Genomic DNA, 26,825 nt, shown 5'->3' on the forward strand with positions numbered 1-26,825 from the left:
TCAATTGAGTTGGTATAGGTTGAATACCAAAGGTAAAAATAAAGCTTCCAATATACATTGTAGAATCTGGGAGACTTTGTTCTTTCCTTCATGTTGACCTCACCCTGATGTCTATTTTCTAAGCAGAGAATATCTCAAATCTCAAATAAATACATATGTATCTGCCAGAATCTCACCCTTCACTGCTATGAAAGCCTGTACTCACATACCATGAGACAAAAGAGTTGCAAGTTTAGCTTGTTAAGAATATGCAGTTACAAAATATGTGGGTTTTCTCTAGCGCAGAATTGTGTTGGTGTTTTGGCTAAGATCCAGGATAGTATAAATGTAAAATGTGAGATTTCCTCTTTGCAGGAAATGGTATCCTGTCCTGCTACTATGGTGATTTATTTTACCTTAGTACCATGATGCCCTAATGGGAATCAGTGCAAACTCATATTTATAAAGCTGTGGAAAGCTTGAAATGTTGTACCATGTATAATCATTTATAAATCACTGATTGTTAAAGATAAATGGCACAATTTTATATAGTTTTGTTTTCAATATTGATTCATTAAAGGATAGCATGATATCTAAATTAAAAAAAATATATTATAATTTAAATGCATAATCTCCAATTTAATAACCAATTCCTTTGTTAATTTCTCATTCCTTTCTTTGCACCTAGCTAATAATTTAGGATAGATTACCTTTAATAGTAACGGTAAATTGTACTGTGTGGCATTAGAAAAGCTCTGTAATTAAGGGGGTGGGGTGGGGAGAGACTAAAATCTCTGTTTGTAAAGGCTTTACAATTTGTTTCTAGGCCTTGTTACATTTATGTACCTCCTGATTTGTCAGCTGCAGTAATGGCCCATTACAAAATATCAGCAAGATGCCCAGAGAGTCTATGTTTATATTCGCATAAAGATAACATAGTGCATATTTCCTTAAACATTTATTGGGAGGGAGTGCTTGTGAATTTGTTATTGCTGCTGTTATTGTTTTGATGTTAAAACTCACTTCATGAAACCCGAATGTGTAACATCACAAATAAAAACCTTCAGCACTCAGGCACAAACGTGCATACATACATACACACACAGACACAAAAGGTGTCTGCTCTTATTTTGAGAACTTCAATTTTTCTCTGTTATGGCTCCAGACTGGATAGGGAGGCAAAATTCAAATCTGAAGTACAAATTAATTTTTCATAAGAAAAAGATCTCAATGTCCATGCATCCCAACAAAGTATAGGGAACTTATTATTACAGGCACAACATGCAATATAAATGAAATGTATTGACAAATATTAATACACATAAATATGTCAACATGCAATTAAATTCAAATAGGTGCATAAACTTTTTCAGCTTCCTGAAACTAGAGAAAATAAATCTTCACTAAAAGAAAAGGAAATTTAGATTACCCTTCCCCCTGTTGTTTTTTGTTTGCTTGTTTTAGGTCTTTGTATGCTTAGAGCTATTGTGAAAAGAAAACACTTTACACACCCACAGGGATGTATCTGTAGAAGGTTGGATTCCTTAGGGCTTGTTTTTTATTTAATAGCATGCATTTCCCTACACTACCAAGAAGTCAAACTGAGTATGTTGTCCACAAACGTTTCCAGCTAGTATCTATGAGGACTGCATGGTTACTTGATGGAAAATACGCTATTCCTTGACTGGGTGTGGTTAGGCAGTGTGATTTGCAGAATGGAATTGACTTTAATTCCCAACAGCCGAATCAGCTCTTTTAATGCAGTTCCATACCTTGCCTGCCAGGTGTAGTGCATTCTGTAAAATAATGCCAAATACATGTGATGAATGCTGATCTTGAACACCCTCTCACTATCTACTCTGTCTCCCACCTCATCAAGACCATGAAGACCTGAACTTCAGACTTATTTGGCTATAGTATGAACAGCTTTTTAGTACAGTATTATTTCTACAAGAGTTTTATTATTAAATATTACTTGACTTAATCATATTTTAGTGTCTCTGCACTGATAACCAAATAAACTTTTATTATTTTTTTTAATTGTGTCTCTGTCCCATATGCCAGAACAGGAGTTGAATTTCAGAGTTTCAACTTATTTTATCACTTTAATTTTGTTATATAAGCAACACTACCAAGCTAACTTAAAACTGTATGTCTGGTAAGCTTATTACAGTGCAAATGAACAAATGTGGGCCATTAGAGTTGTATTCAAATTGCAGTGCTCTGCTGTCAAGAGCCTGCATTCGTTACTATTTAATAACCTGAGTCTCTGCTGAGGTATCCATTCAGGTTGGATGCTGGTGGTGCAAAACAACTCAGTCATCTTTGGGAAAAGGGTTGGAAGGCTGAAACATTACATGGCAAGTTTTTCTGGATGAAAGAATAGAATCATAGAATCATAGAATCATAGAATATCCTGAGTTGGAAGGGACCTTTAAGGATCATCAAGTCCAACTTGACATCAAGTCCAACTCTTGACACTCTATGTATTCATTGTCTTGAATACATAGAGACAGGTCTTTTCAGGGAACATCATGCTCTCCTATGTCCTCTTTGAAGTCATTATTTGCCTTTCTCCTCATCTTCCAATATGTCATAATAACCATACTGTTTGAAAAATAAACTTTTGCAAAGCATGTCTACTTTTCTCATTTCAAACATTCTATATTTCAAACTTGCAGAGCTGTTGAAAGTAGTGAAGATACAAGGGGAAAAAAGAAATGTACTTTAATCACTTTTTTTTCTGTAATCACCCTTCCTATTTTAGATTTTTTTTTCTTCTTCACTTTTATTTAACTAGAAATACCAAATGATTCCTTGCGTTCGTTTTGGTAGTCTCTGTATGTGAATTCTGGGTTAATCATGCCAAGTAGCTAAGTAGCTTTTCAGAAGCCAAAATACATGTGATTTTTAAAACATCCTCACAAAAGCAAACAATGCTTGAGAACAATGGCTAGTCCATGCTTATTGGGAGTTGCCAATAGCCAGCAATTTTGACTCTCAGGAAAATATTTTAGAACATAGTGTTCTGCTTACCTCTGTGCTGTTTATGCCTCATGTTGGTGAAGTGACCTATTGGCTTTGATACATGCATGTTGTTTCTTCTTTTGGCATGACACAGGATATTTCTAAGTGCTCTACAACGCTACCTTCCCCCACTACTTTTTTTTTTCCTGTTTTTGTTGTTTTTATTTTCTATTTTATTTTTTTTCTGTTACATTTCTTTGTCTTTGGTGCCTGATATCAAGCATCTCTGCTGGTAACTTCTGACATTTTTTGTTCTCCCCTTCTCTTTTTTTTTTTTTTTTTTTTACATGTTCAGAGAAGATGCTGTGCACTGCCCAGGGCATATGTCTGTGGGAGAAGCACAGCAGCAGTACTTGAAACTGAATTTGTATGTGGTTGTACAAGGAACAATTCTCTAGGAGTCTGCATCTGCTTTTTTTTTTTTTTTTTTCTTCTTTTTTTTTTTTTGGTTAGCAACAGTAGTAGATCTGGGGGTATAAATACCACTAGAAACCATGATTCCATTCCGTCATACATTTCATGGTTTAGAACTTTTCTGTGTTCCAAGGGGGAGAGAGAAGATAAAGGAAATCGTTCTGCAAAACTGAACTTTGGACAAATATATATATATATACACATATATAAGTTAAAAACATAATTTTATATCAATATATCTAATTCCAGGTTTGTTCATTCATATATATATGTATATGAATTCATTCTTTTTATGTATACACCAGTTAAATACACAAAAAAATCAACCATTCTTCATGGAAATGAAGTGGCTACTGAATATAACTGTTCACTCAGATGAGCTGTTTTGGCATCAGGTCCTTTCTTTCATCTTTTTCATCACTATTCAAAATTTTACTTGGAACATATTAGACATGACAGGACAGAGCACAACATTACTAGTTGGAGAGAACTTTTCCTGAAGGACAGGTAGGTGTGAAGAAAGGATGTGTAGTGTTGCGTGTCCTAATCACACATCCTTGCTCTGAAGCTAAGGAGCGGTGAGAGTCAGACTTGTTGAATATCTGTGTGGAAATACAAACAGATACACTGGAGATGACTTTTGTGCATCTCTGACAGAAATGTCCAAGGGATGAGAAATAGTAGTAATGGTAGATTTTGATTTCCCAGGTAGCTGAAAAAGTAATGTTGGGGCACAGACAAGACTTCACAGTTTCTTGTGATTGACAGTGTTATCCCTTCATATTTAAAAAGTTAAGGGCAATAGTCAGTTCAGACTTCATTAAGGCTATCAAGAATAGGAATAATGGACTTGAGTTAAGAGGTTCTTCCACTTGACAAATTCAGGGAAGTACTAGGGCTTTTAGAAAGGTAATATGATGAGTATGGGATGTCAAAAGAACTGTGGAGTTCTGTGAAGAGAAGACATAATAAGATATTTTGGTTCAGTAAGGATATTTTTACAGATCTTGAAATCCAAGAGGCATTCTACAAAAAAGAGTGGGAAGAAAGGTGGATAACTGAGGAGGAATGTAAAGGTATAATGAAGAAAATGATTACAAAATCAGATTGAGCAAAGTGACTCATACCAGAGGTCAAAAAAGCAAAAAGAAAAGATTATACGTAGTAGAAGGTAAAGTGTAATGATTACTAGGAAAAAAACAAGTGGGATTTGTGTTTTTAACTAAATGTTTTTATTGACATACCTGATTCTGGCTTTATAGAAAGTATTAATTGAAACCAGTCTGCTAAAAAACAAGCAAACAAACAAACAAAAAACAAACAAATGTTTTAGCAGTACCAATTTATTTAGATAAATCTGAGGCAGTCCACCAGATGAAATCTAATATTGTCCTGAGTACATTGGCTGTGGCTACAAAATAACTAGTAAGCATCTGCTGCAGGAGCAACATGGAATCATCATGGTTAATAAACAGAATATGAATCAATACTGTTGTGGTCTTGCAAAACAATCAAATCTAGTTCTTAGATATATTACTGGAAAAATCTTTTGTAAGATAAGGGAGGCAATTATTTTGCTCTGCTTGACATCAGTGTGGACTTGTTGGAACCATATGGCAAGTTCTGGGCAAGACACTAAAACAAAACAAGAGGATGCAGAACAATTTTGAAAATCCGGAGAGAGCACCTAGCATGATGAAAGCTTGGTAAAATATGACCCATGAGGAAAGGCTGAAATTATTTTTTTTCCTATGAAACTCAGAAGATGAAACAAGTGTATAGCAGAACAGATATAATTAAAAGAAGAATGTGATCACATGTTCATTCTGCAAAGATAAGGGAAATGCAATTTAATCTTCAGCAGTAAAAATTAGATAGGGTATTGGGAAATGATTTATAATCTAAATGTTGTAATGAATAGGAGCAACTTCCTCCATTATCTTCTTCCATCTCATCATCTCTATCTTCATACCTTGTTCTATTTTTGTTGTTGTTCTTCTTCATTTTTCAGCACCCTACTCACATTATCTGAGTGTGCTAAATATTTTCAGATCTCAGTTTGGAAAGACAAAGACAAGTGTATTATGAACACCACTGGGTATTACTTTTCAGATCTGCACCTTCTGTTCTAGGTTATTTTATGTACCTTTTTTTCAGTATGTTTATGACAATGACAGTTTATACAAATAATCTCCGTATATGCTTCTGATGAAATAATTTATTTGCTGACAGACATGAAATTTATGGGAATTGTGTCTCATGTTCATTTTTCAATCAGCATGAAACTCTATCTCAAGCCTGCTATTGGGCAAGCCAGAGCGATTATTTGATTACTTTTTGTTAGCCAAATCCACCTCTGGGGTAGCTCCAGAGATTTGACTTAGCCAGGGATGAATGTACCATTGTATTTCTAGATATCAGTTATTTGAAATGTATATTGTGATTGTACATAGATTTGATAGAAATATACATAGTAATGAATTGCAGACACTGTCATTGCTATAAAAATAAATTTAGTTATAAGGTGTAAAAAATAAGTCAGAAAAACAAAGGTTAGAGCTTCTACTTGAGTACAGTTTTCATTTGTTGCTTTTCATTGAACTGATCATTGAACTGATTCTTGATGGTTCAGATTAGCCCTCATCAGATCAGATGCAAAGGGGCCTTTGTTATTAACACAAAATAACCTATTATTATGCTGATTTTTCAGTGTTAGAATTAGCACATCCTCTACCGCATGGAATAGCAAATGCTGAAATTCAAACAATATTCACTTCTAAATTCTCATCTGGAACTTTAGGGATTGTGGGGAGAACTGGTGGAAATTTCATGACATTAGTTCCTTACTGTGTAAATTATCAAATTATTACATGGAACTCCATAGAAAAGGTATGTACTGTGGGGAAAAAATATTCCTAATAATCAATTAGCTACCCATGTGGGTAGTTGTCATGGCAAGACACTTAAAGAAAGAAGGGAGGAGTTCTTTCTAATAAAGCAAAGCTTTGTTACTTTGCAAAAACTGTATCGTGCATTCTTCCATTTCATTTTTCTGTGAACCACTGTAAAGTTGCCAGAATTAAGCTTTGTAAAGGAGAAAGGAATCATAGTCTTGATTGCCCAGGTAGCCCTGATTGCCCTGCACTAGCACACAGTTTGCAACATTTGTGTGTGTTCCTGGGGACTGCAAGGTGGATTATTCAATACAATTCAAGTTAGAATTTAATGCTGTGCAGGGTAGCTTGACTCTAAGGCTCAGTAAGGCTTATTTCTTTATCACTAAGAAAAAACATGTTCTGTTGTTTTTCATATTTAAAAACAAACAAAAATCAACCAAACAACCTATGCTACAGCACATGGATAGCAGAAAGGTAAGTTGTATTTGTAATTGCTCTTGCAAAATCAAAGATGCTTTTTTATTGTAAGAATATTCTAAGCCAGCCCATCTTATTGTGCTAACCTGAACATAATAAATAGGGCTTTTCAAATCCCATCAATATCTTTATTTTGCTGATTATATACAGTGCTAACCATAAATACAGGTATTTAAGCATTGGGGACCATTTTTTTATTGATGAAAATCTGAAATATATAGCATAAGGCTAAAGGAATAAAGTAGTCTACAGATTCTAAATCATAGGAAAGCAAAGTATTCAGTAGTTAGAAGATTAATTAAATTCATGTAAGCTTCAACTCCAAAATAAAACTAAAGTCTAAATAACATCAAGAAAAAATAGATGCTTCTGGATATTTTATATTTTTAAATCCATGAAAAACATTGGAATGGAAAAGTTGGAGGCAGTGAGCACTGGCAAACTACTATAGCAATTGCAACTGTAAATTATTTGGATAAATTCTTCACAACTGTGCTGAAGAACTGCACTCCTACTTGTCAGAAGTACTCAGAGTTGAGGATGAGAAGGGAGAAAAGAAATAGGAAGAATGCCTTGTAATTTCTGCAGGAGTAGTAATAAAATGATTTGAAAACATAACAAGATCACAGGTTTCATCTGTGGTAGGAACTTAGAGTGTTAAAAGGACTTGAGGAATTCCAACCTGTGTTGAGATAATGTTATCCAAAAGGTTTGGGTAACCACATTCACTTGAACATGAGTCAAAGTTCAGACAACAGTTCACCTTATTCTTCCTTTCTGGGCTGTTGATGCGTTCTGAATGATGGTGGTGGTTCTGCTAGCACCTGTATTCTAGAGCTTCAACAAAAGCTTTCCCAAACTCAACCCAGGTGATAAGACAGAACGAAGTACAGATAAAATTTCTGTTTTATCAATGCTTTTTCCCCTCCACTTTCAGAGCATTTGCTCAAAATGTGCTTCTGCTAATTCTTCACTGGACTTTTGCTCAATTTTCTCATGTCTGCTGTTTTATAGGTCTATTTTCACCGCCCTTTCTGAAAGAGGCAGTTTGTTATATGAGGGATGAGAAAGTGTTCCATTGTCTTTGTCTTGGTGTGACGTATTTCTTGATTTCCATCTCTACCCTGCAGCTTCTGCCAATAGTTATCTCTCCTTTTACCACATAGGACATACCTAGTATTTCTGCAGTTAGTCATCCATTTTCTTTCAGAATCAAATGGCTTCTCAGTCATCATCCGGGCACTTCTAGAAGAAAATAATGATGTCAAGATCTCTATAAAATATTTTTCAAAGATTGAGAAAAATAAGCAGAAAATAGCATGGCAATTATCAAATAAAGTGTGTCTCAGCAAGCTACTTTCTCTCTCTTTTTTCCCCAAGGGTAGCATGTAGAAAGATGTTAGGTTGTGCGTGATGAACAGTGCCTTTCTAGTGCAGGGCTTGTAGAGTAATCTTGGGGAAACTTTTGACTTCAGAAGAAAAATCCCTTATGAATGCAGTGTTCTTCACTTTTCTTTGGATTATTTTTTTTTTAATTTGGCTAGAAATGCCTATGTCATGCCGTATGAGTAACCAACATTCAGACCCACAGTCTGACTGCAAATATACTGCATATAGTTATAAATTTATTTTTTAACTTTATAACTATAACTAATTATAGTCATAACTGAAAAATAGTTATGGCTTCACTTTTGCTTAGGTAGAACCAGGACTGTCTGAAATTCTACTCAATCTTTCTGTCTATATGCAAGGAAGTTCCAAATTTTCTTTTAGAGAATTTCTGTATGTGATAATGCTGGTATTTATTCTGATAATAAGAAAATAAATCTTTTATGCTTCCCCCTGCCTTATTTTGTTTGAATAAGGCAGAATTTTTAACAATACTTCAAAATGAAAGTAGGGCAAGCATTCTAAGATATGCATAATCTTTTAAAATGATACAAAAATGCACAGTTTAAAAAAAATTAACTAGAATACTAGAAAACTGGATTTTTTTAAAGATCTAGCAAATTACACATTTCAATGCAAAATTTAATAATTTACATCTCTAAATTTATTCCAGTTCTATTCCAGTAATGTATATTTACTACTTGCCCACAGAAATCTTTTGAATGCTATCTATGGTACTACAGATTTTTTTCCCAAAAATGTATAATTTTCTTATATGCCTGAAATATGTGTGTGTACGAAACTTGACTGCATATGCACCTGCATCCTGCTCAAAGTAATTTATAGGGCTCAGAATTTACCTAATTCTCTTGCTATTGAATTACATTGAAACAGTCTTAGTCAGTTAGAAGCAAGGTTAGATGAGCATGTTGTTATGAGTTCTTTTGTCAGTGAAATACACATTAAAATCAATGGCAATTTATGTTTTGTCTAGCTTTTAATAGCTGTCATTTTGCATGCTTTTTTTTTTTCCTGAGATAATTACTTTTTATTATGGAATGATGTTTTCTTAAATCAGAGGATCTTTTACTATATAGGCACTCACTATGATTTGAGACAGACTTCTGGGCACCCACTGAAGAGTCTAACTAAAAATAAAGCTAATTCAATGAAATTATAATCCTGTAGGGATTTTTAGGGGCATTGGGTTAAAGGAAAAGAAGTGAGCCAATGTCAGATGTGTGGGAGGACAATGAGGATGGCAGTGGGACAGGTTTGTATTAGAATGTTTTCTGTGATATGAAAAATGTCCACGACTTAAAGGATTAACCTATATATATGTGTGTGTGTGTGTTTGTTCATGTGGGATGCAGGGAAGGCAGAATAATGTTAAGGTTGAACAAGTCTATCTACAGAGTGAGCTGTCACAAATGTCTTAAAAACTGTTTATTGTGAAGGATATTTTCTGAATTTTCAACTACTGAACAAGTGTCCATTTATAGATGTATGTAATGCATTGAGAGGAGCAAGAATAATCTATCAAATAGTGTTGATCCTAATGCAAAAATTCTGCATATATCTGCAGCTTTGTCTCCATGAGCATCCTTGTTCTCATTGCCATTCAGTTTAATCTTCCAGATTTCTCAGGGATATTCTTTCTGGAATTCTCTTTCTGTTCTTTAAATTATTAATGTCATTAAAATTTATATTATTCTGTCATTACCTCTAAGAAAATAGAGATTGTAATGTGAAACATAATTGTCTCATTTTGCAATTTGTGTTATGATAGTTGGGCACAACTAGGGCAGATTTAAATATTCCCCTGAGCAATATGGATAGGTATTAAGAACTAACTGAAGTTCTTTTTGTGCAGATAAATAAATAGATAAATGAATTCCCCCAAGTGACCAATATAGGTTAGCAAATAGATAAATTAATGCTACAAATTCTTGGAGAGTGAACTTTGCCATTAATATGTCACATTAACAGAAAATAATATTTAAAGGAATACCTTTTCAGTGTTGAGTTGGGTGGTGAGAACTAATAGTCAGATTTACACTTATGTATGCCTGCCAAACTATTTAAGTGTTCCCTAAATTATTTGGACTATCCAAATTCTTTCCCTTAATGAAGGGGAAATACAGCATAAGGACACATATATAAGAACATCCTTTATTCCTGTGAAAAGTGCTCTCTCTTCATCCTCATTCAAGAAATTCAGTATTTACAGGGCTGACTGCAAAATGCTGTTTGAGGTGAAGGGGTGAAGGGCAATTTTTCTTCCTTAAAACATCCCAGAACCAAGCAAACGACACTATCTGTATTAAGTAAGGATTTACCCCTGTTGAAGTAATAACATCATGGGTTCACTAAAGTTTGAAAGTGGGCATTTAGTATGGAATTTGGTGAGGAGAGCTTGCATGGCCAAACCAATTCATAAGTACTATTTAGAATGCAGTGTTCACACCTAGTACAGAAAGTAATTAGTGTGCTGTCTTGTGATGTGCAACAATCCCTGACTAAGATTGGAAAATTGGGGTACATTTGTTTGGGGAAAAAAAAAAAAAAAAAGCTCTAGGATGGTAGGATGGTATTAAATGATTTTCTTAGTTTTCTGTTTCACATTGTGAAGAAAATTTTCTTATGATGCACAGGAAAGAAAAAATATAACTTTTAAACAAATAATAAGATGAGTAGAGTTTAATTATAAGATCAGTGAGAAATGTTTTTTCCTCTGTGACTTAAAACTATTTATTGAATATATGCTGTTACCCAAACGGATATAAATGTAAGAGCCAACTTCACATATACTTATTTCTTCTTTCTTGAAGAAGAAAACCTACTCTGTAGGTTTTTTTTATTTTTTTTTCTCTGTATTTATCACAGTCAGAACACAGGTGACCGTTCTACATGTGACATTTAAAATTTCATGTGCTGCTAAGCCAGAACTATGTTTTTCCTAGAAATGAGTCCTTAGGGCCTACTGACACCATGCAAGGTGAAGGGCTGCAGCCATGCCACTAGGCCAGGGAAACACAGCCAGGCCGCTCTGGCGAAGGGTGGTGGTCACCTGTCCCCCTCCGCGTTTCAGGCACTCAGCCTCACTGTTCCACTCGTGAAGCCGCCCCAGGTGCCCCACAATTGCTTTGTAGGTGCCCCTACAGCCACGTGGCTGTACCACCACCCTGGCTGGAGTCAGCCTGTGGTTGGCCTTGAAAGGCCTACCTGTTTTCTTCTTTGTACAGTGACTAGGCTCTCCCATACATGTGGCATGATTTAACTGAAGTTTTGGATGACTCATGGTCTTTTTCTCAAAAGATATCTTCTGATTCCAGTCAGTCCGAGTTTGCCAGTCAAGGATGCAACCTAGAGGGTTATGAGTTAAAGGTATCCCACAAACCTGTTTCCCCCTCAGACCGTGGTGTCAGAAACTTAAACATCTTTTGTGGCATTAACACCCTCAGCCCCAGAGAGGAAGAATCAAAGGCCGTTCTCTGAAGGACTGTTCTAGAGCTCAAAGGTCTCCTGCGGTGACCCCCTGCAAGGCAATAGGCACAGCCCTGAATTTTCTATTAAGACTCAAAATCTTTGGCTTCTTTTAGAATATATTTATTTCTGTTTTTCACTCAGCACCAGTTGGTCTGTCATTAATACAATGAATGTTACCCTCTATGAAGTTAAAAATTCATGTTCCTAAAAAATGATGGGAAATCAGCAAAGAAAAACTAAATTGAGCCAAAGTTACAATACTAGTCAACCGTAACAAGTAATTATAACAACCCCACGGTCATTTCACTCACAGCTTGACAGAGCAAATGGCAAGAAAATTAACTACTTTTTCTTGAATGTTAAAAGTACAGAGTCAAGTTCACTTCTGCTGATGACACATCACAAGGTGTGGGCTGTGGTAACAAAACGGACGAGTACAGCAGTACAAATTGTTAGCAGCCCTCTGAGAGACCTTGGCAGTGGGGTGGCCCTGATCTGCAGATTGCAGACAACCTGTGCTTGAGATGGGCTGATGTGACTTGCAAAGCTGCTGGTGGCACTGGTATGCAGCATGGATGTCAAGCCGTTCCTTGAGAAGGGTGCGCCGGAGGGAACGAATGCAGTCTGGTGCAACTGCCTGTCATTTCCCATGGTGAGCTCCTGGTAGGAAATAGCCATCACAAGCTGTACCACTGTTATGATTTCAAGATCAGCTAAGACCATGATTTTCAAACTATTTGTTCCTAGGGTAAAAATAGAGGGTTTGTTTAGATACAAAATACATAAAAGCATGTGGTTGAGTTGGCTTCAATTGCAATTGAAGTAGTCAGAAGGAGGCAGTCAGTAGATGCAGGCTCTGTCCATGACCTTGAGGTTTCCTCATATCTTTCTGTGATTCTGTGGACAAAAAAATACTACAGATCATACAAAAGGAGGGCTGTGAAGATGGTGAAAGGTCTAGAGAACACGATGTATGAGGAGCGGCTGAGGGCCCTTGGTTTGCTCAGCCCCGAGCAGAGCAGGCTGAGGGGAGGCCTCATGGCGGCCTGCAGCTCCCTCACGAGGGGAGCGGAGGGGCAGGCGCTGAGCTCTGCTCTCTGGGGACTGCGACAGAACCCAAGGAAATGGCATGGAGCTGGGACAGGGGAGGGTGTCAGGAAAAGGTCCACTCTGAAAGGAGGCTGGGTGTCAGGAAAAGGTTCTTCACTGAGAGGGTGGTCGGGCACTGGGACAGGCTCCCCAGGGAACCCATCACTGCACCAAGCCTGTCAGAGTTCAAGAAATGTTTGGGCAAGACTCGCACATGTATGGTCTGATTTTGGGTGGTCCTGTGTGAACCAGGAGTTGGACTTAATGGTCCTTGTGGGTCCCTTCCAACTCATGGTATTCTATGATTCTATTTATCCCACATTATTCTGTATGCAGAAATTCGCATTCATGTATGTGTCAATCCCTACCATAAAGTTTCACATACTTTAGATTTCATAATGTAGATAACCTCAGAAGTCTTCCCTGAGACATTATTATAAGGATTAGTCTGAATAATTTACTGTTTCTATGGGAAAAGTACTATCTTGCAACATTCTCAGATGTAGGGGCCATATTTCCTAAAGATGGTAATGTTTTCTATTTGTTGTTTTGCTCTGAGTATGTAGTAAGGTTCTATTCTGTTAAACCAACATTCTTTCTATATACATTTTGTTTGAAGACTTTTCTTGTTTTTTACTTAGAAACCTATTGAGACCATCTTGGTGCTTCTCTGTGAGGAACTACCTCCACAATATGTTAGTATTGCCAAAATAGATGGTACTGTGTTAAGCTGTTTTCTTTTGTTTCAGATGATTCATTTAAAAAGTGCTGTTATTAAACAAAAAATATGAACATTTGTCCTAGATAAAACACACACATCTGTAACTTTTTTTTTTTTCCACTGTTCATTTAAAAACATTTATCAAATAATAAAAGATAAATATAAAATGTCTAGGCAGGTATATATTCTTAAAAGACTGTGTCTCCATTCACAGGAAATCACCGATAATGAAATATTAGAGTTGGTACATAGTGCTCTGGGGAGGATGACAGTTATCCGGCAAATTTTCCCGCTCTCAAGAGACAACAATCAGAGGTGCATGAGGAACAATCACCGAATATCATCACTGCTGTGTGATCCACAAGAAGGCTATCTTCAAATGCTGCAGGTCAGTAGCTGTGCCTAGCAGAGAAGTCCATTTTAGGAGTTTGACATGAGATAGTTTTCGGTGACTGAATTACCTCAGAGGAAGAATAAAATTAATGCAGACAAATCTGCATATAACTTTTGATCAGCTTTTCCTGATTTAGTTCTTTATTTCCCAGAAATGAGTTCCTTAGATACGATCTTATGTCCATTAAGTACTGGAAAGCAGCTGCACTAACTCAGAGGTGGTTTCGGATATGTCATGCTTTAACAATTCTCTTTGTATGTGGAAAAAAAAAAAAAAAAAAAAAAAAAAAAGTTGTGCTGTGCTATTATAGTATTGTGGTGTCACAGTCATATTTATGCCTATTAGATATCTGATGTGAAAGAGTTAATCTGGAAGGATAACAACTTTGATCGGTATTAGACTGTGGAGCATTTCATATTTAGTTAAATGGACTGAATCCACCTGATGTGCTCAATCTGTCCCATTTCAGTAGTCTCAGAAGTCTCTCACAGCTGATAATTTTTTGAGCATGTGAAACAGACACTGCTAGTTTGAGTTCCAGATTTTGGTAATAGGTTTGACTGTGATGCAGGCACTGTGTCAAGATTTCTTGGTAATTTATCCCAGTTATTAGAATTTTTCTCGCATTAATTTCAGCTTAAGCCCAGTTTTAGTATCTATTTCCAACGATAGTGCAAGAATTTTTAATCGGGTCTTAGGCTTTTGATAGGACTCTCTGTGTTTCTAGTTTACTTTAGTTATGGCTAAGAATTTCATCTGTAGTACTTTTTAAGCTGCTGGATAAAACTGAAAACTTTAGTAAGATTGAGCGTGCAAGCTTGGTGACAGCCTTTTTACTGTAAGTTTGATCTCAGCCCCAGATGGTGTGCATATACAAATGTCAAACCTGTGAGTTGGGAAGAATGGGTGCTGTGTGTGAGGGTGAGTCTATTTAGGGTTTGGTTAGGCTGTGGGGAAGAGGCTGTCTGCAGTCTGGGCTTCTGCAGCATGGTCAGGAAAAGGGCTCTTCCCAGGGGTTAACTCACTCTCTGGTTTGGAAGAGCTTCTGTAGAGCAAGGTGTGAGGCTTACAGGAAATCAGAAGAAGGGAGAGAGATGCATAGGGAGAAGGTTTTTTTTAAGTAACGTGGATGCAGATGTATGTTATACTTGTTTGGGCCCTACTAAAAAAGGTTTTAGCTGTAGGAACTGAAACCTTCAAGGAAGGGAATTTCTTCCTTAAAGAGAACCCCTGCCTGACTCAGGTCAGAGTGGGTTTGGGGGGCAGACTTTAGGAAATGTCCATAACATGCACTGTCTCCCTGAGCACTGGTCTGCTCTTTCTGTGTAGGGAAAGTCTCTGCTTATCTTGGTATTTGAAAGAAAAAGACACGTTTGATCTTTGTTATCAACTTTGAGGTATACTGTAATGAGAACAAAGGCCACTCGTTTCAGAGGATCAAAGCAATTTCTAGTATGTTGAAAAAATTATCTATCCTGCACCAACAAATCACTCATTGGGGAACAATCTTGCATTATGACAGGATTCTGAGTATTTCTGTCTATGCTGGTTTATGCATAATGTAATTCAGAGACTCATCTGAAGGGCTGGCAGACACCTCTCTGAGGAAGTTATTTGCTAAACCAGTAATTGGTTTGCTAGCATGAATAGCCTCACGCCCTGTTACTGAAGTTCACTGACAAAGGACTCTTTAGGAATCTAAATACTCTTCCTACTGCTTCACAAGTGTGGGTTTTGAGAAGCAGAACATCTTCAGCATTCAGATTTTCTGTCCTTTGGAAATATTATACTGCCTTAGAAACAGTTATTAAGAGAATGGAACAGTAATGTTATTCTTTATTTTCCTTCTCAAGGAACTTAGAAAGAAGAAAGGTGGAGAGGTATATAGGTAATATTGTGGAACTTGATTCCATACCTTTCACATCCAGCTACACTGAAAAGGAATACTCAGAAAATTGAAGGGCAGTGTTCACTATTACCAGTCTCTCAGATTAACCACGCTCAGTAATCTTATGTTATTTTTAAGTTTCTACAAGTTGAATATAGGATGTTTTTATCATACACTGCTATATCTGAAGCATATCTGCATTTTTTCCTAGACTTTGCCAAAACATCTTATGTAACACCTTGTGGGTATAGAGCTCATATTCATTTCTAAGTATGACTGGCCTATTATTAATGGCCCTGCAATTCAGGTACTTCCAATCTTCTGTTTCCCTTTTCTTGCTTAAAAAATTGTTTTGACCTTTTGCTGTAAAGAAGTACATCACTAAATTACCCCTGTTACCAGAGGCTGCAGTAGCTCCGAGCTCTGTGTCGGGCTGTATGAATCCACAAGAGGCACTGACCGCCTGCTGGCACTGAGTCCTTGCATTGCTTTGAAGTAGTTTGATTAACACCACAGTTTGGAAATCCCTGGCTCATGCTCCCTTGGGCAATTTCATATTAATAATTCTTTGTTGTCAAGGTTACTTACCAGCTATTGTTGGTTAATTATTTATTTAATGACTTTGAAGAAGAATAAGCTAATCTCTGTCAGCCTCTAGCTGTAACATTTTATAGGGGAGAATTTGGCATTTTTTAACAAGCTAGTAAAGAAAGAAACATTTACATCATGGATTATTAACTTTGTTCTGGCTAAATTAATGAAAATCTTGTTGGCATGGTTTTGTTCTCAGCGTCTTTAGTACCATATCCTGAAAAGTTGTTTTTCAGTGGGTGATCATCCCAGTTTGGCATTCTGACAAGGCTTTTAAAGATCAGGCTGTTCTGCAAGCTCATCCAAAAACTCATCTGTTCTGAATGTTTTGTGGAAATCCAATCTTACTCCATCAACCCACTTGTCAAAAATTTTGCTCATACCCTTATTTCTTGCGCATATAATATGCCCAGCTGAGTTTCTGCTTCAACTGGAGAAAAGTATTTATAAGGTTTTCTGTCTGGGTCATTTTATTTGAATTCACAGGACTATATTAATCTCTGTCTTATTCTTCATAAATGATTTTCTGTGTCCATTTCTTCCACTTTTTATTAAGTGTAGCACTTGTTGTCTTCCACTGATGATGAGTATTGTGTGGTTTGGGACATCAGCATTGTCAGTATTGCCTTGTCTGGAGGAAGAATGCTGAGGCATGTTGGGATTTAAAGACTAATCCAGTTAATCCTGTATGCCTTGTATGTATGTATTCCTGTCGTATTTGAATGGTGTTTGGCAAGATAACCACTATTAAACTGTTAAGATGATTTCAGAGATAGCTTTTATACATTCAGTTTTAAGAATTTGAATGCAGAATCTTCTTTTCAAACTCTTTCTTTTTAAACATTAGCTTTGAAGCTTGTCTACAGACTTAATTTTTGACAAAGATACGTTTACGTTTTGTGGTTTTTATGGTTATGTTTTTGTTTTTGTTTTTGTTTTTTTTTATGGTTATGTTTTTAAGGAAATATTTCTCTTTAGAAAAGTGATTGCCTTTACAGTTTCCTTCTTCCCTTTTTTACTATTTAGACAGTTGATAAATTCAATCTATGTGAGAGCCACATAGGTTGTAAATATGTAAAACACATTACAGGAACGCAGGATATCTGGAGTTATTTAGCATGGTCTGAATATATATAGTAAGATTAGAAGAGCAAAAAGAAGAAAACTCCAGCAAACTGTGTCACAAAAATAATAGTTATTCCTCAAAGGATTCAGAGTCCCGCCTCTCTACTGAAGAACTATTCCAGGCATTGCTTTGACATATTTAAAGAGAAGATGTTAAGAAGTGTGAGAGGGTATTCCTTGAAACATCAGCTCTTCTTTCCATGTGAAAACTTCATCCGCTGAAGACTAGACCATCAGACAACTTTGTAGGCATCTCTTAGCAGTTGCTTCTTCAGAGCTACATTTTTGTTTTTGAACTGTCTTCTTTCAGGAATTGCTGCAATTTAGCCACTCTGTGCATGGAGGTGTTTGCTTGCTTGTTTTTTTTTTTTTTTTTTTTTTTTTTTCCCAGCATTTTGGTTCATAAACTTAAGGGCCTGATCCTGCAATTTTATCCAGCTAAATAACCTGGCTGTCATTTGACCTATTTATACTGCTGTTATCACACAACAGTTAAGTGCTACTGGGAGCAATAAATATTGATTGAGCCCTATTAAAAAATATACTTTCTGTCATAAAGGATTAATGAGCCACATTTTTCTTTTCATTATAAACATATATTTGCATGTCTCTTTAGCAAAGCTTAGTTTGGACTATTGGCCAGATGTTCAGTCACAGTAGAATCTGTTTTCTTAGCACTGCATGAATGAAAATTAGTCTTGAACTGACTTCAGCACCCATTGCATGGGGTATCTTTCTCTCAAACCCTATAGCATGTCTTTAGGTGTGTTAGCAGAAGTATGGGCTTGAAAAAATAATATTTTTTTTTAAAAAAAGGACACCCTCCCTCTGACCAAGTGCAATTTTGTGACAGCCTGGAGGTTTGAACATGTGGTGGTTTTCACCTGCTGGGCAGCTAAACTCCACATAGCCACTCCCTCACTCTCTGTCCTCAAAGGACGAGGGGAAGAAAGAAATTACTATGTTTTCCAAGCTCAAGGGTTGAGAGGACAGGGAGATCACTCACCAATTACCATCATGGGCAGAACAAACTCAATGTAGGGTGATTAATCTAATTTATTGACTATTGCTGGCAGACTAGAACAGTAAGAAATTAAAACAAACTAGGAACACATTCCCCCCATCCACTCTCTTCTACCTCCTTCCCCTGAGTGACACAAGGAATCCCTATTTATTTATATATGATAGAGGGTAAAATTATCATCTTACACTCTATTTTTCCACCTCCTGTCCTGCTGTCTGACTCTGTTGTTCTCAGTATGCTTTATCAAATGTCTCCCTGGACAGTGAGTGTTGGCTGTGCCAAATTTTTGAGATGTCTGGTGAACAAAGCCAATGTCCTTCAGCTGACAAGTTTGAGCTTTACACTATAATCCAGGATTTATTGTTAACATGTTGTTAGAAAACATATTGAGTATGAAAATACACATGATTAAGAGAAATACTCGTAGTAGCTAGCTGAAGGAAAGGGAACATTCCGAGATTAGAAACGGTGTGTAAGGAGAAGAGTGGTGTGAGATAGATAACGCAGTAAAAAGGGGAAAATTAAAAAAGAAGTAAAGATTGTTTATTATTTATTAAAAAATAAAAAATAAAATAAAAGAAAAATTCTAATAGTGTAGGCTTCCAAAGGAATCTTCAAAAACCCCATTGTTTGACACTTAAAACTAAACAAAACTGGACAAATCACTAAATAATATACCAGTTAATTTCCTTAACATTGGAGGGCTTGACTAAATATACTACTATGGTCTGGTTTTCTGTCGTTTCATGAAAATTTTATTCAGGCTTTTGTTTGCCTCAGTGATAATAAATAGCCCTTTGGAAGTTTAAAGCTGACATTTGAGTCTTTAATGAAAGTTTGCTTTTTGACTCTGCTTTTTTCATGAATGCCAGACTGTCGGCTGTGATTTTGTTCTCCATGAGCAGTAAAGCATGGATTTAAAACAGGCATTCACACAAAGTCTACAATGGGCTCTGCAAACTAATTTAAGAAAATGAAATGGGTCAAGTTGTTAGTGTCTCTGTCCTAACAATATCCTTGTGAGCGTGCTGTTATACCATAAGTAATCAAACTGTTGATCTTCACTACTCCTAGAAAGATGCATCCTGTCATTAGAGACACGAGTGCCTAACTGTGTTTATCAGTACTTGAACTCTGAAAGCTGAAACACAGTTGCAGTGCGTGCTGGTGTGTGCATACGCAAACACAATGATATCACTCCCCAGGCAGTGAGCATTTCTGCTGCTGGCAGGCTGTGCTCGGTCTGAGCTCATCTTCCATCTGCTTCATCCTTGGAACTGACTGCTGTGGCCACTCATAGGGTGATTTTGGCAGCAGCAGGATACAGATGCAGAGTTTGGGAATAAGTTTTTGAAGCAGTGACATCTGGGTGCCTGCTTGTCTTCCTAGCTGATTTCTTCAGTGGTCTTGTCTGGCTGGACTTCTGTCTCTGCTTGTAACTCAGAAGTTGGGGTCAGTCTTTGTGGCTTGCTGTTCTTCCCAGAAGAGCATTTGTCTATGATTAGGGCTTCTGAAGGAGCTAAAAGCAATCTTCATATTTAGCTTTAAATTCACTCTGGAAAATCTCGCAGAATTCACATGGAAACCTCTTTAAAATCACATCTGGTAATGTAAATAGGGAAAGATTTCCATTCTCATACTGAAAGTTTCTGCTCCGTTCAACGAGTTCATGGCAGCTTTTTTCTTCATTGTGAAATAAAGGTTCCCAATAGGATCCAAAATGTTCCTGAAGTAATTTCTAGAATATATAGCAGAACATACCTAAAGTTACTCACGTACAGTGCAAACTCTTTAATATGCTTGTAAAACAGTCAACATCATTCTTATAGCAGATAGGTCAGAAAGCATTTAGTAATATTACTTCTAGCTCTTACAACTCTCAGCAATCAAGTGAAGGAGGAACTGAAAATTACAGTTCCTTTCTCCAAACAGGACAGAAATGAAACATGTTGTTCTACTCTAGGAATTTTTGTTATATCAAGGGGCATCCCTGCAGGCAGATACTTGTCTGTTTCTCCTCTGCTCCCCCGAGAATATGTAAGTAAGGGAAATAAGAAACGCTACAGAGCTTGGAAGACCCAAAGGAGTCAAATCCATGGACATTTTTTTCCTTCTCCCTTGCTTTGCTATCAATTCTGAATAGCTGCTTGAAGACTGATTTTCAAATCTCTTATGTCGCGGACAGCACTGGTGGAAACAGGGTATAGCTGATCCCTTGGTTGTTTCACAAATTCCTTCATGGGTCATTTTTATATGCAGGTAGGGTTTGAAAGCCGAAAATTGAAATATGTGTGCACTTGCAGTAACAAGTGCATACAGGCTTTGTCCAATCAACCCTTTTTCATTTTGCAACATCAGTATTCAGGAAATTGTAGCAAACTTGTGATTTTGTGGAGAGACTTTGTGGAAGACATTTTTCTTCTGAAACAGTCCTCTAGTCTGGAGAAGAGAAGGCTGAGAGGCAACCTCACTGCTCTCTGTAACTCCCTGAGGAAGGGAAGCACCAAGGGAGGTGCTGGTCTCTACTCCCTGGCCACTGATGGCAAAGCTGAAGCAGGGGAGGCTCAGACCAAACATTAGGAAAGATTTCTTTACTGCAAAGGTGGTTAAACACTGGTACAGGCTTCCCAGCGCAATGGATGGTGCCCCGTTCCTGTAAATGTTAACAGGCATTTGGACAATGCCCTCAGTAACACGCTGTAACTTTTGGTGAGCATCCAAGTGGTCAGGCAGTTGGACTTGGTAATCTTTGGCAGTCCCTTCCAACTGAACTATTTTAGTCTAGTCTGTTCTAAAATACAGTGACTGATGGTGCTATTGAAAGAGATTTAAGTGTTCAACTTAGTAGGATCATGTTGTGAGCAAGGTTATTATGACTACCTTGCTTTGAAGAAGCAGTGAAAGCGTGTGGAATTGTTGCTGTATTAAATGGAATATCATAGAAAATAAAGGAAATCATTGTAGCACTGGATTAAATGTGAGATCAGGCCAGAGTCTGTGTCTTGAATTCAGTAAAATTTTTCTACAGAAAAATATATACATAGTAATGAATTCAGGCAGAAAGTGTTTATTTTGAAGAGTTTAAGTATTCTTATTTTTCTAGCTCAGAAAGAGATTAGTAAAAAAGATGATGAAAATATACATCACAGTGAGATGATGGTATACCTTATCTCCTTTCTGGAAGTATTGTTAATTCCTTGTATTGAACCCTTACTTTTTTTTCCTTTTTTTTTTCCCCTTTAATTTCTCGCTATTTTTAGTAGCCTGGAAATGGTCAGGTAAAACAAAAACAAAACAAACAACAACAAAAACACTTGTAGATTTGAAGGATGCTCCTGTTCAGCTGTGCTCTTACAAAACTACTTGGGCATCAGATTAGAACTGGAATCATAATTCTGTTTGCATATTTTGTATTCTAAAAAGAATTCTTAATTATGTGAATAAAATTCAACTTACCTTTACATTGGATGTTGACCCATCAGTGAGCAATGGGTAAAATAAAAGTTAAAACTTACAAATGCATGCATGTCAGTATTGACTAATACTTAGAGTATGATTATATGAGAAGAAGTACTTTGTTGATACTAAATAGTACCATATACTAATTTTTGCAGTGGAACTGGGGTGGCAAAATACCAGTGGATCAGTGTGCACAGCATGATGTAGCAGAGTAGTCTTTCCATGACAAAAAATAGTAACTTGCTATGCCCCCTGCAACATTTACTTCTGCCTTGCTGCATAGATTCATGACAGAAGGAAGGAGGCAGTGTGAAACTCCTCTTGTGCAGACCCTTTCGTGCTGTCACTTATTTTATATCATTCTTTCAAATGAAAAAAAGAAAACAATAGTGAAACAAAATCCATTATGGGACTAACTAAAATATATGCGTTAGGTTGGTAAACAAGTAGTTTGGCACCCATGTCACCCTTGTTCCCCTCCTCAAAAGCAGGAAACTCACCCCAATGTCCCCACCAAGAGACCAATAGCTATCACACAAGTGTGGTGTTGCTTGTGGTAGGTGGTGTAGTATCTCAGGACTGATGGGGCTTAGACCTGATGAGCTCTTGAGTTCCCTTCCAACGCCTATAATTCTGTGTGTGATTCTGTGTGAAGTGATTGTTTTGTTTTGCTATATAGCGTGGAGTATTTGAGTTGCATGCAAGGTCGCTAAAATAGTCAAAAATATTTCTCAAGCTTTTAGTACCTTATATTTGGATAATCGTATCATAAAAGGTAGATAAGAAAAGGAAAGCACTGCACCCAAGTTCATCTTGTATTTTACCTTAAAACTCCCTACTAGCAAACTGTTTTCAGGAATGAGGCTGCATTTTCCCAGAGCTGGAAAAGAACAGTGTCAAACTGTGAAAATACAAAGCAATTCTGGTTTGTGGCTGTTCCACAGCAAATTGACAATAAGTTGTCAGTTAAAAGAGTGGGTTTAATCAAATTCAGTGGGAGTGAAGAGGATCCTGTCTTTAATGGCATAAAAAGAAATCTCCTTTTTCCTTATATGTAAAATGTACTTCTAAGCAAGGTTTTGTTTTTTTTTTTTTTTGTTATTGTTGTTGGTTTTGTTTGTTTAGTGGAGACTAGAAGAGGAAAAGTGCCCTGTTGAATAATAAGGATTTGCTTGGTTCCTTTATTTGAAAGTTGTTTGGAAAATATCTGTGGAGTAGGGAGACAAATGCAGTAGACCAAAAGAGACTTAACAAAACTAGCAGCTTACTTGCTGGAGCTCATATTAACTCTTCAAGTACATACTTTTCTTAAAAAGAGGAGATCTGGATATTAGCTGCTTTGGAAACTCTTTGAAAAGGACAAGGACTAACAAGAGCAAGTGGTGAATATAAGGAATGTGGGCTTTTTTTTTTTTTTTTGCCTTTTTTTTTTTCTTTTTCCAGGAAGGCTAGAGAGAAAAGGAAGGAAAGATGATGACATTAAAACTAGCTATACCAAGTGGGTGAGATTCTCAGTGATAGTATTAAATGGGTTTTGCATTAAGATCCCTGTTTGTGTATAGTCACTTAAATAGGTGGGTATCCTCAATATTTTTGTGTGTATTTTCTTCCTATTTTAATTGTTCCAAAATGAGGTTTTGTTTACATATTTGTTAAGATATTTTGGTCAGATTAATTTATGCCAGAAAACTTCCCAAAGTGACTAAATTCTCAATTTATGTTGATCTCCAGATTACATGGAACATTTATGACTTAACATTAGGATCTTAACACAGTATGAGAAGTTTACTTTTAGACACTGATGCAACAGTATTATGTGTTTAAGCTTTACAGCTGAGTGATGTTTTATAGGAAGTATTTAGCTGCATTAAGTTCAACAGGCACCATCATCTGTGGTGAATTAGAGAAATCCAAATGCTTAGTGGCAAATTCACGGATCACCAGGGCTAAAGCTAGATGAATATCTTTTCAATATAAAATTAAAAAATGCCATGTCTGGCACCTAATGCTAACTGGTAGTTTGAATTTAGCAAAGAGTAAATCGAGACCCCTGAATCTGTGCATTGGTTTGAAGAGTGCCTGTAAATGCTGCAAACACGTGGAGAGCACCTATTTATTTATTTATTTATTTATTTATTTATTTCCAAGCACCTTCTCAACAACTTCCACTGCTAAAATTTTACCACCTACAGTGGATACTGCCACATGTCAAAGATCTGATTTTGTATCCATGGCTGTGTCTTGGTTTGGAAAATTTTGGAAAAGGAATGCTTGGATGTTACTAGTGCATTGTTCTTACTGGAACCTTTGTTGTCAATTATTGCTGCTGTTATCTCTCACATAAGGAGAATAGGGAGGCTGAAATAAATCCTTCCTGAGAAAGTAGAACAGTGACCAGTCTCCTTTAGATTTTGTGGAGAGATGATGATGCCAAAATAATGCTGCTCTTTCTCTTCCCTCCGTACAAAACAGATGCATTAGTATTATATTTTGCTGTGCTAGAAATTACCAAGATTGCACAAACGAGAAAAAGACTAAGAGCTTAATTCAGTTCCATCATTTTCTCCTTGCTGAAATGACTGACAAAGTAGTAATCTTTGTCTTTTATTGATAGATAGTTGTACTTCTTCTGGAGCTTGAGTTTATGTTTGAGCTTCAATCTTTTACATCTTTACAGCACTGCATTGCAGTAGGGTAGGTAATGCACAGGTAAAGCAAGTGCACCAGAGTCCCTTGGCCAGAAGAGCCCAGGTGCCAGGCTGAAAAGAGAAGGTGGGAGTGAGCACTGGTGTTTGTCTGAATTGCCTTAACTGTTGAAGATCTCAAACATGCCTAGATGATATTTTTTGTCTTTTTGCTTTTACTTTTGTTTGTTTGCTTGTTTTTACAGTTTCTTTTAAACAATGCTTAAATAAACAGAGAGGCTCATTCTTATTATTGTTTGCAGGTTTCCAACCTGTACCTGTATGACAGTGTGCTCATGCTAGCCAATGCTTTCCACAGAAAACTGGAGGACAGGAAATGGCACAGCATGGCAAGTTTGAATTGCATGAGGAAATCCACCAAACCTTGGAATGGAGGACGATCCATGCTAGAGACTATTAAGAAGGTGAGAATAGACAAACCACAGTTGTTTGAGCAATTGAAAGAATTGTTCCAGTTCTTCTTGAGATTAGCTGTTTAAGAGGTTTTTGACTTCTGTTTAACTTCTCTTTGATTTATTAGAAGCAAGTGATTTACAACTACTAGAAATGACCTACTGTTATTAAACAAGCCAACGATTTATTACAAACAAATAACACACACTGTGTTCCAGTGATATGTGTTTTACTTCTCTTGCTATCATAGGTACCTTCTGTGGAGGTAATGTGATTAGAAGCAGTCATACAGATAGATATGTGCATTTGTCGTAATAATTTCCTCAAAAGAACTTAAGGAGCTTGAGGGGCCAGCCAATGATAAGGTTTAAGATTTAGGTTCAATTTACTGCAGCTCAACTAGCTTCATAAGTTAGCTGAGCATTGGTAACTATCCATTTATGTGCTGTAGCCCAGAGCAAATGCAATGTGATTTAGCTAAGTTGTCACTAGCAATTACACTGTCTTGCAGTATGTTGAATTACTCAGATACGGACAGTACTATGACTTTGTATATGCATGGTAGCCTCTTATATAGAAGATATTAGATCACAAATACTAGTGGAAAAAAAGTACTAATTTTATCCTATGATAACTTTAGCAATTATTTGTGAAAAGAAACAACCTGTTCACTCATATATATCGATGAAATATTTTTGCTCTAATAAAATGATGCAATTTCATTGAAGTGTTGTGTTATGCTCTGACCAATCTTAATGGCACTATCTTTTGTTGATAAATTAACTCAAAGTTTAGTGTCATTTCAAGCTTTACTGCTACAAACCCCCAAAAGCCCGTAGTGATACTTTTACAGAGAGTACTCAAAATAGTACTTAAAATTTGATCTTTTCCTCATGCCTCTTTTGGAAGAACAGAAGGCATTACTCTTTCTTCTGGGCTTGGATTTTCATGCCTTTGAATTCAACACCAGACTCAACCCACCGCCATCAGTTACACTGAAAGGCCATTGTCTCATGTTCCACCAAGGCCCTCCTTTTCTTTGGTGTCTGTCACTATTAGAGAAAAAGACCTGATGACTTTTTGACAAGATGTACAGTGGATATGTTAGTGAAGAGATATTTCCTCAAAAAATACATATAAGTTTTTCTGGCACTGTTGGAACTATGGAAGAACATGCAATTGCTACATTTAGATTTCACTGTAAAATTTTTCAAAGCAGATCTGGCATATCTTTAGTAGAAAGGAGTGTTTATAAAGGCAAATTTGTTCTATTCTAAAGTTTTTGCAAATTGTTTCCCTAGGGCCATATAACCGGGCTTACTGGTGTTATGGAGTTTAGAGAAGATGGCGCCAACCCCTATGTTCAATTTGAAATACTGGGCACTAGCTACAGTGAAACATTTGGCAAAGATGTCCGGAGGGTAAGGATATGCTGCTTATTTCTCTTTTTGTTTTTCTCTAAATAATATACATTCTGTTTCACGGGAGAAAATGTTATTTTCTAGGAATAAATAGGAGCTATGCTACAGAAGATATTTACTATAAGAGAAATATTTTCTAATTTCTCATATGCTTAAATGTTGAAAGCTAATTTTATACTGGTAGGGAGGAGTCCTTCAACTTGTTTTCCAATGTACAGTAATGATATAGTGACATGACAGTGCTTATGAACATGATAGTGAAGGCTGCACAATTCTACTCATGTATTTTATTTCTAAAATGATTTGACATTTGTCTTATTAAGGAAGCTAACTGAGATTATAA

The 26,825-nt window shown here is 36.6% G+C and overlaps 1 protein-coding gene across 5 annotated transcripts in view; it reads left to right on the plus strand.

Annotated features, from left to right (window-relative positions):
- The window catches only part of GRID1 (glutamate ionotropic receptor delta type subunit 1), a 531,300-nt gene that overhangs the window by 407,596 nt on the left and 96,879 nt on the right, over positions 1–26,825 (plus strand). For all 5 annotated transcript variants that reach the window (XM_084525443.1, XM_084525445.1, XM_084525447.1 and 2 more), the window contains 3 exons: positions 13,697–13,870; positions 24,911–25,072; positions 26,363–26,482. In XM_084525443.1, the coding sequence (XP_084381569.1) occupies positions 13,697–13,870; positions 24,911–25,072; positions 26,363–26,482 (456 nt within the window). The remainder of the gene's footprint in view (positions 1–13,696; positions 13,871–24,910; positions 25,073–26,362; positions 26,483–26,825) is intronic.

This window comes from Aythya ferina, assembly GCF_964211825.1.
Source record: "Aythya ferina genome assembly, chromosome: 7".
NCBI classification, from domain to species: domain Eukaryota; kingdom Metazoa; phylum Chordata; class Aves; order Anseriformes; family Anatidae; genus Aythya; species Aythya ferina.